At 30.3% G+C, this 11,271-nt stretch overlaps 1 protein-coding gene across 1 annotated transcript; it reads right to left on the bottom strand.

Moving 5' to 3' along the window:
• Positions 1–9,218: 9,218 nt before the first annotated feature.
• Positions 9,219–10,329, bottom strand: LOC132062664 (pathogenesis-related genes transcriptional activator PTI5-like). Its single transcript, XM_059455198.1, has one exon. It carries the CDS (start codon positions 10,284–10,286, stop codon positions 9,672–9,674), a length of 615 nt encoding a protein of 204 aa, XP_059311181.1. The 5' UTR covers positions 10,287–10,329; the 3' UTR covers positions 9,219–9,671.
• Positions 10,330–11,271: the final 942 nt, after the last annotated feature.

Raw genomic sequence — 11,271 nt, 5'->3', positions numbered from 1 at the left:
AACACACTCTAAATAGGTACAAGGGGGTAATAGGTCACCCGTAAAGGTTGAGTGTGTTATAAATAATCCGGCCAAACATTAGGGTGCACTGTAGCTATTTTCCCATAACTTTTGAACACCCTGAACAAATGCAAAAAGTTAGCTCAAGCGGTCCAGGTGTTGAAATTTTTCTTTAGTGTCCTAGGTTCGATCCCCAAGGACAACATATTTTTTATATTTAGCTTTTGTTGTTTTTTTAGAACCCCCTCAGTGAAAATCCTGAATCCGTCACTGCCCTCCACTGGTTTCAAACATGAATTCACCTATAAATTTTTAAAAGTTCTCAATTTTTTTAACGCAGTACACACGTGCAACACACGTAGACTTATTCTATTTAATTTTCCTCACTTAATTCCAGATCTTTTGCATATTGCTGCATGCCAGCAAACAATAACAATCTTATGATATCTGTTCAAACAAATCAAGATTGAGGGAGAAAATCCTCATTGTCTTTCTTTTCCCCAATTTTCAAGATAGTTTTGCTGTATCCTACAAAAGGAGGGGGGGAGAGAGATGCAAAAATCAAAATTTTAGTCTCGCACTCTTTCTTTTGGGTGAGGTCACAAAATCTAATGAACATAAATTATGGCAATGGCAATTAAAAAAAATCTATGAACCAATTTCAACTAAAATTCAGCACAAAAAATCCAAGTCACGCAAAACGCATAATAAAATAGGTTAATGACAAAACCAAAAACACTTAAAACAATGAACTTAAATTAACGACAAACGTATGTTAGCAGCAGATAAAAGAAACTCCAAAAAAAGATACATATTACATAGAATGGAAAATAGATGTAGACAATGGTGAGAACGCAGTGTACCTATTAAAATCAGTCAAAAGTTGTCTGCTCTTGTGAGAATCTGCATCCTACAAAAGAAAAAAAAAAAAAAAGAAGAAGGGAAAAACCCAAAAGTTTAGTCTCGCTCTCATTCTCTTGGGCGAAGACAAAAATCCTAATGAACATAAATTATGGCAACTAAAAAATATGAACCAATTTCAACTAAAATTAAGGATAAAACTCAAAGTCACACAAAACACATAATAAAATCACACAATTAGGTTGATGATAAAACCAACAAACACTTAAAGCAATGAACTTAAATTGACGATAAAGAAAAGAAAATTCAAAAAAGATACATATTACATAGAAAAGAAAATAGATGCAGACAATGGTGAGGACGCGGTATGCGTACGTGCGTTGCTCGTGTGTATTGCATTAGTGAGTAAAAAATTGATTCTAAATAATTTATTTATAACAACAATTGATGTTTGAATATCTCCGCAATATAGCTAATGATTTAGCGATAAAAAAGTTCCGCGATCACGTACGCGGGTTTTAAAAATATGTTCCTTGTTGAAGCTATCTCCTACAGTTGCTGTAGGGGTTTTGGCTAAACTCGATTTTACTTCATTGTTAATATTCTTTCATAGATGTGATTTTCTAACCTAGGTAGAATTTTATTTGGATTTAATAGTAAAAACTTTCTTTAATTTCAAATAGGGAAAAGTAACTTGGAATGTATTATCGTTAATTTACATAGTTTGCCAAAAATAGATTCCTATGGAGACTTTGTTGTACACGACAATTATGCTAATTGTGAATGTCAGTTTTCCAATGGAAATTTTCCATAAGTTTAATTATGGAATTAATTTTATATTTGTCAAAGTAAAAAGGACTCTAAAAATAAATAATCAAATAATAATTTCAAAAAGTAGTAAATGACAATTTTGTCTATTGTAGAGTCTTTTAATGAAGGACAAAAAGTTCAATCAACATTTAATTCGCAGGAATGCCCTTATTTTGGGGTGGTCTTTAATTTGTGTCCCTCAAATTGGTGATCTTTAATTTTTACCCTTCACCTAATACCATGAGGTTTGGGGTTCGAACCTCGGCTCAGTCAAAAAAAAAAAAAAATCGCAAGGTAGAGTTTTGTAGCAAAGTTAGGCTTGCAGGTAGAATTTTGCCTGCTTCAGGCAGAGTTTCAAAATTCAGCTTCAGGCAACATTCTGCCTTGCGAATCCAAACCTCTGTCTTGTGAAATTCCTTTTTTTTTTTTTTTTTTTTACTAAGCTGAGGTTCGATCCCAGAACCTCGGGGTATTAGGTGAAGGGCAAAAATTAAAGACCACCAATTTGAGGGACAAAAATTAAAGACCACCTCAAAAGAAGGATGATCCGCGCAAAAAAATGTTTCTAAGTTTTTTCGTGCTTTTAATATAGGATAGATTTGCACTTCTGGTCCTATTTTGTGCTTGTCTTTAATTTTTGTCGTTCAAATGAGCTGGTCTTTAATTTTTGCTCTTCAAAATCGAACTTATGCATATAGAGGCATAAGTTAAACATCATAATATCCACAAGTTATGTCAGCGCTCTTAAGGAACTTATGCCTTTATAGGCAAAAATTTGATTTTGAAGGCCAAAAATTAAAGACCAGCCCATTTGAAGGTGGGGAAATTAAAGACCAGTCCATTCGAAGGACAGACCGTGCAATTACTTTAAAAAAAAAAATGTTTCAGCCTCACAGGCTAGCCCAATCCAATCCTAGCGCAATTTAAATGGACCTAAAAAATACCAGCCCAATGCAACTAATGGGCTAGGTTGGGCCAACCCAACAAGACAAGCTCGTTTTGACAGTTAATAGCATTAATTAAAATTATATATAATTGAAATATTTACGAAACGTAACGATAGCTTTCCTTATTTACAAAACATAACGATATATTACAAAACATGACGGATTTTCATATATTTTTCGTTTTTTTATTTTTTTTCCAGAAAATATATATATTTTTTATAAAAAAAATATTTTTTTTAAAAAAAATATTTTTATTTTTTAAAAAAATAATTTTTATATATATTTTTTAAATATTAATTTTTTTTTTTTTTGCTCAATGGCTTAAAAATTACCTCACGTATGAAAGTTGTATGAAATGTGTATGTGTGAGCAAAATTTTTAATATAATTTTCATATACAAAATTTTTGGAAAGTCTTTAAGAATATTGTATGAAAATTAATGTTGTTTTTGTATTAATTTTACGTAAATCTAACATGAACTTTATACCGAAATTTTAAGACATGAGCAAGAACATTGTTTTTACACAATTATTTTTTAAAGAAATACACATTTCATACATTTTTCATACACTAAATTTTGAGCAAACTTTTTAAGTCTTGAGATATACACATTTCATACAACTTTCATACATAAGTTTTTGAGCAAAAAAAAAAAAAAAAAAAAAAAAAAAATAAAAAAATATATTTTTTAAAAAAAAAATAAAAAAATATTTTTTTAAAAAATGATTTTTAAAAAATAAAAAATAATTTAAAAATAATTTTTTTTTAAATATAAAGCATGTTTTGTATAGAATTTGTAATGTTATGTTTTGTAAATATAAAACTATCGTCACGTTTCGTAAATATTTCTCCTTAAGATGTATATATATGTCAAAGACCCATTAATTAATTGTTAAGTACTCCCTCCGCTCCATATTAGTCGTCCACATTATTAAAAATATTTGTCCCAATACACTTGTCCATTTACAAAGTCAAAATAGAATTAATTTTTTTCCTTTCTATTTTATCCCTAACATTAATTATTTTTTAAAGTAACTAATATTGATTAGAGTGCAATTTATTGGAGAGAGATAAGAGTAATGTGGTAAACATATACATTTATAATTTCTTAAAGGACGTGTAAAGAGGAAAGTGGATAAGTATAATACGGGACGGAGGGAGTATTAAACTAAATCATCCTCATTTTCTTCTTTTAATGAGTAATGAGTAATTAATGATTATATGTCTTCTTGGAGTAGTAACCAGCTGGAGTTGGCAAAAGTGAAAGATTGTATTAGGAGAAAACAATAGACATATTGGTTTGAATTTACATTACAAAAACAGATCAACAGAAGAAGGAAGAGGTTGACGATGATTAACAATTTAAAGTTTATTAAGTGGATACACAAAATCGTCAAGAACAAGGTGAAAGAAATATGACTATACATGGTAAACACCTTACTCTCTGTCTTTATTAATTTCACATGCTGTGCTGCCGAAGTCCTAATATTTAAATAGAGCTACTACTAATTTTTTTTTTTTTTAAAAATAGAGTAAAATATTCATGACTATACATATCTTATAAATTAAGATATACACTAATACTTTATAAAAATCGAGACATTTAAAATTGTATATTATCAAATTCTAATTTTCCCAATCTTATATCAAGAGTATAAATTTTTATACTATTAATTCTCAAAAAGGGAAAAGATGCTTTTTCTTATGAGAAAATAATTTGTATCCTTATAATAAAAATATCCTTTAAAAAAGAATATATACCACCTCAAAAATATACATAACTAATGGTTGAAAATCATTTTCATCCCCAACTTTTATTTAAAAATCAAACACTCCCCTCAACTATGAACAATAGTCATTCTCCCCCCTTTATTCTATGCAATGTCTATTCTACCTTGACATTTTCAATCCTCCATCTATGTAATACCTTTTTATATTATATAAAATTTATTTTTTCAACCTATGTATGTATAGATTTTTATTTAAATTCATATTATAAGAAGAATAATCTTTTATGAATTTATCACAAAATTTAATGTTACTTTTTATGATTGATATTTTAATATTACATGGATTAAGTATATAGTACGTATGTATATGCATGTGTGTGTGTGTACACCTATTATTTTTACATATATATGTATATGTATATTTAAGTTTCACTTCTCTCTTATTCTTTATTGTCAATATATAAACATGTTTTTAAAATTCTAAATTATAATGAAATATTCTAAATTATAATTTAAAATTCATTTATAATATAAATAGGTAATCTTTTAGGAATTTGTTATAGAATATACTTCTATTTTTATTAATTATTTTGTATAACCTGCATTGAAATATATTTATAAAGTTATTTTTACCTGTTGTTTTTACTTGTATAAATAGATATCAGATTTTTGATTATTATTAATAAAAAAATTCTTATTCTTCTCGTTTATTTTATTATAGAATGACATTATGTATACTTGTTGTCTTGAAAATAATATTTAATTTTTTTAAAGGAAATTTGTTATATAGATTAAAGAGATAAAAAAAATCATGATTTTAAAGAAGTAAAAGGAAAAAAAAAAAAAAAAAAGAAAGACAAGTTGATAATGTAAGGGTAGAATAGGAATTGAAAAAAGTCAATTAGGATAATCGGGGGAGAATGACTATTGTTCGGGAGTTTGATATATCATTCTCAATGGTTCGAACTTACGGGGTCTTACATAAACTCGTGAACAACCTTAATCCCTTCGAGCTAATATGAATTTAATACAACATATCCTAACGTCAAGGTACGAGGTGTTACAACTTTAGACTTATTTCTTGAAGAATTTAGACAAGTGTAGTGATTCACTCATTTCGTGTTGAAGTTCTATTAAGGGCAAGGGCAAATACAAAGCAATTGGCTAACGGCAAAAACATAAACGGACGAAAAGTGAAATGACAACAATTTTGAATGTTGTATGGACAAATATTTTTTTCTGTTATTATCTAACAACAAAATCCTTGGATTGTGCAGAGTAAGATCGAGGATGGCTCCGACACAATTGCCGTTCACTTGACATGGATAATGTCCTTGTTATTGAACAACCCACACGTAATGAAAACGGCCCAAGAAGAAATAGATACTGTATGAAAGTTGGTAAAGAAAGGTAGGTAGAAGAATCTGATGTTGAAAATTTAGTCTATCTTCGAGCTATTCGTTACGCCTAAATCCACCAGTACCCTTGTTAGTACCTCATGAGGCAGTGGAAGATTGTAAAATGTCTGGTTATCACATTCCAAAAGGTACGCGCTTATATGTAAATGTATGGAAAATACATCGTGATCCCAAAATTTATTCTGAGCCTGAAAATTTTATACTAGAGAGATTTTTTGACGAATGAAATAAAGATAAACGGTCGTGGACAACATTTTGAGTTAATTCCATTTGGTTCAGGGAGACGATCTTGTCCAGGAATGACTTTTGCGTCACCAGTGACACATCTTATTCTTGCTCGATTGCTTTAAGGTTTTGATTTTAGTACGCCATCGAATATGCCAGTGGATATGACAGAAGGCTTAGGCATTACTATGCCAAAGGCTAATCAAGTTGAAGTAGTGGTTACCCCTCGTTTGTCTTGTAAGTTTTATGAATTCTAAGATGTAATTAAGCGATAAAAATGCTTAAGTGTGCCTTCTAAGGCTGTGTATTATCTCCTCCTCTTGCTAATTACAAAATTATGTTTGGAGTGATCATTTAAAATTACTCATCATGTACAATGGAATTGGCTCCTCAATTTATATAGTAACATACACTGGCTTCTCATTTGAATTTCTAAGTCAGCGCTAAAAATGTTTATTTAAGAAAAATAATTTTTAACGTACTATCGTATACAATCTGAACGCATAGATTGTTTTGCTTTATATTTTGGGTTATCTAAAAGTTGGATTCACCCTTTTTAAAGAATAATTTATCTCTCTACTAGTTTGTCATACTATTAACTCACATGCATTTGGATCCATTTTTGCTCTAAAATATATTCAGATTTTCTCAAAAGTTAATTTCATTGCTGATCAATTAACTTTCACTTTAATTTGTGTACCAAAGAGACAAATTTATTGTAATAAATAAAATAAAAAAAGAAGCTCAACTTTAATTAAGTATCTAAGAAAAAATATTGCCTAAATATCGCAAAAAGTCACTAGGAGGAAACAAATAATTAATTCTCTCTTAATTTTACTACAATACAAACAACACATAACTAGTGTAATCCCATAAGCGGAGTCTGTGGCTTTAATTTTTACTAAAATTAATAGGTAAAATGGAAATGTGTTAAATAACTCAAGCACCAAAACTGCTATTTTCCCAAATTCAATATATTAACTGATTTTATAGATCCGTCGGTTATTTTCATTTTTCTTAAAGTGATACTCCCTCTGGTTCAATTTGTTCGTCTTACTTTTCTTAAAAAAGGTTGTCTATTTTCTTTTTTGGAAACTCTTTCGTTTCAACTTTCCACATGATTAAGACCACAAGATTAAAATACATTTTATGATACATTCTACATATCATTAATTTAAGATTACAAAATTCAAAAGTTATCTTTACTTTCTTAGTAGGCGTTTGGACATTCGATTTCATCTCAGCGTTTGGACATGTGATTTCATCTCATGAGATGAAATCCCAAATCATCCAAAAAGGCATGATTTGGGATTCCAGATCATGATTACAAATTTTTTAAATGTAAAAGTTGACCCATAAGTTTATATTCTGTGAAAATAGATCCATAAATTGGTACATCTATTTACCAATCATGTTTACCAACCATTTATATCATATATTAAAAGATCTAAAAGTTGATACTTAATAGTATATTTATAACAAATTTACTCTTACCAACCATGTGGGAGGATTATATTAAAAAGTAATTATACTATAACTCATGTTCAATTTTTCATTTTATTGAACTAAAATTTGATCAATTGATGTTGTATTTTTTAGAAAGGTCTTCTAGTAGCGTATTAATTTTTAAAAAATTTAAATTACATGACTAAATAAAACTTCAAACCATCATGGTCTCATCTATTTTAAGTTGAGAACTTTCTGTTTTGTCCCTTTTCCCGGTTTTCGCAAGACGTGCCTATTAAGTATTAACCATGATTTGCCACTAATAAACCTGAGTTGAGGACAAAGCACGTTCTTCAAAAATGTGCTTATGCTGATGCCTCTGTTTTCTTCTCTTTTGTCTTTTCTATTTATTCATATAATATTGCAGTCCTCCTTTAATTTAACGATGCACGTGATTACTTTGATTATTACTTTCTCCGTTTCAAAATATTTGTCATTTTTGGTTTACGCATCCTTTAAGAAATATTAATTAGGAGAGATATTTGACCTACTTTATCCTTATTTGTATATAATTATAATCTCTCTTCATTAAATGTTTACTTTATTTATATGGCATCTCCATTAATGACAAAGGGCAAAATGGAGAAAAAATAATCAATTATGCCTTGACCTTCTAAAACGATAAATAATTTGAGACAATTATTTTTAATAATCGTGACAAATAATTTGAGACGGAGGGAGTACTACACTTCAATACCATCAACTATATACACATTTCTTCCTTTTTTTTTGCTTCTTCTTTTTTTTTTTTTTTTTTTTTGTTTTTTGGTTGTAAGTATGTGATCAAAGTTAAGATACTATAAGGAAGGCTTTTCATTGTAAGTCATGCAATCACCAAGAAATGTTGCCCTCTCGGTTTTGGAGTTCATCAGACGTCACGTCACCAATTATTTTTTATTCTCCTTATATCGTATCCATTATTCTTAAAGACACTTTTTCTAACCTTCAAGGTGTTCAATTAGGCGTAACTCCAATTTTTCTAGCTTTTATTTGGGGGTAAGTCCAGGAATTTTCTCAAATTGAAATTAAAGTTAATAATTCGTTTTTAATTACTTAATACTCAAAAAAGTCAGATCATTATAAATTCTCAACTTAAAATAGATGAAAAATGCCTTAATGAAATTACATGTCCCAACTCGTCCGATTTTCTCTTCCGACGCAATTTTGATTGACAGAGCTTCGAAGTTCTCAGTCTTCGCCACCGGAGATTCACTTGAAACTAGTTCATTTCCGTCAAAGTCAGAATTGGTGAAGGAAGAACTAGTTGATTCAGATTCCAATCCCAATTTTGATGGTGGAGGGGAAAGAAATTTTAGCAGTAGGATAACAAATAGAAAGGAGGGGTAAATGGGTTAGGGGTGATGAGGTGGCATGCCACGTGGCGTCCACCTCATCAAATGTTAGTGCCACATAGGATTGAGTGTACACCTTGGACAACCTTAACGGAGAAGGGTATATTTGATCCAATAGTATAACGGCAGGGGTATATTTGGACTCAAAATATAACGAAGGGTATATTTGGCCCTTTTCTGATAGTACAGGAATATATTTGGCCCTTTTCCAATTATTAACTGGTCAGTCTACCGTATAGTTAAAAATTTAGCAATGCAACTAATTCTATACCATTCAAAATGAAATGAATTAACTGCAGAACCAAAATTATTTATTCATATCCTAAGCCATACATCAAGAGAATTACATGAGCATGAAAAAAGAAAACAAACTAAAAGAACAAACAGCACTAGACTAGATGAAATTGAAATCGAACCTCATAGCAAGCGTTTTACCCCTAAAACGGGTTTTCTACACGAATCCAGATTATTCCGCTCACAAAGCGTATACCGAATACTAAATGGAAAATAAAGTAATTTATTGGGAATTATTTCTAGGAAAAACTAAAACTCTTTATTTTTTTCATTAAGTAATTTATTCACTTGTAAAAAACATCAGTAAATTGACGTCGCAAAACAACACTAATTACTACAAGTGATTCCTTGCTACCCAAGCACTCCTTGATGATAATGAGGCTCAACTCCTCTAGCCATAATATTTTTTCCACTACAAGAGACGGTGAGAATCGAACCCACATTTATTGTGTAAAAAACTCTCACCGATATCACTATATCATCTTTTCTTCTTTCTTTTTTTTCTTTTTCTTTTTCCAGGGCACAAAATTAAATACTAGTATTAAGCACAGTGCCGAACTCAAACCTCTCCATGATACAATGAGTATTGAAATTGGTGGATTTGGCTAGGTTGTTTATTAACTCAACATTTCTCTTCTTTGGACTTGGAGTTGGAGCGTCATTGGTTGTCTTGGAGGGAGAAGAATGTAAACGTTTCTTGGGCTTCACTCTATTAAGGTCGACTACATTTGAAGCAATCAAATGAGGGAAATTGAGCAAGGCTCGTGCCCCTCGCATTTTATATGCGGCACGATCATAAGCCAATGCTGCATCCTCAGGTGTCTCATATGTACCCAGCCATACCCTATTATTCCCTTTCTTCGAGGGGTCCCTTATCTCCGCCGCGAACTTACCCCATGGCCGCCTCCTCACTCCTCGGTATCTCCTCCACTTTGGTGGAGCGTCTACACCACGCTCTACTTGTAATATTGAAGTAGGACTAGGAGTGGAATCATTTATTTGTTGGGAAGAGCTAATAATATTATTGAATGGGCTAGTTTCTGAAAAGATTTCTGAATCTTCACTGAAATGTTCCATGGAATCGTAGCCTAAAATATTGCTTAGGTCAAAATCTTCAGATGAAATAACTCCAGGCTGCATCATTCTCTTTAATTGGTCGACAAATCTAAGGAAAGATCTTTATGGGATTTAGTTCCTGTTCTTCTGTCTTAGTGGGAGTTGAAGTATCTGAGAATTTTAATTGAGGCTGTATAAATAGTGTTCCTTGCTCTACTCCCTAGTTAAAAAAGTCTTATGAATTTCGAGGAAGCTCACATATTGATATATTGAAGTATGTATTTGGGCATGTGTTTTATTTGAGTTTTAATGACTTTTGCGAGGAAAAATAAAAATAGACCAGATTAATAAAATATTCCAACCATTTCATTTTTGAGGGAAGGTGTTTGATTGAGTATGAAATTTTGAAAAAGTCAAATACATATACAAATTATCAAAATTGTCTATAAAGGAATGGCGGCAAGAGTTTTTCATCTTCATTTTTTTCTCTTTTTTTATGAGATAATAAAATTTTATATCAAGTAACTAACAATAACTCATCATTAAGATAAAATAAGAATGTTAAAATTAAATTGGAGTAGTTTCCAAAGAAGAGAAATGTGTCTTTATGAGAATTGGTCAAATTGTTTTCTCAGTCACGTCTAAAGTTCAAGAAACTTCATGGTAATTTTGAATTAGGGGTCAGAAGGAATAACAATCAAACTAAAGAGAAGAAGTCACTAATATTTCTATATAAAAAGATGTGAATACATAATATGTTGATTTCATGACTAAAAAGTTCCTCGACTTGTAGTGTTTTTGCAAGTTAATTTCATAGTTATTCTGTTACCCTCTTGAACTACAATTTTGAAGAATTAAAGTTTCCTGACTCAATATTTTTTGATGTATGTAGTCACGTTTTAAAAACACTTAAATGTGTCATTTGAACTTTGAGTTGATGCATAAAAACCCCCTAAACTAACATTGTTTCGTAAGTTTCATATTTAAACTGTCGGATGTTTGTGTTCACAACTAGAAACAAAAGTTTTCTCCATCGATATTCAGTGGGAAATTTGTGTTATAAAATATGATT

This window comes from Lycium ferocissimum, chromosome 7 (genome assembly GCF_029784015.1).
Source record: "Lycium ferocissimum isolate CSIRO_LF1 chromosome 7, AGI_CSIRO_Lferr_CH_V1, whole genome shotgun sequence".
Lineage (NCBI taxonomy): Eukaryota > Viridiplantae > Streptophyta > Magnoliopsida > Solanales > Solanaceae > Lycium > Lycium ferocissimum.
This window is presented reverse-complemented; position numbering and strand designations above follow the sequence as displayed.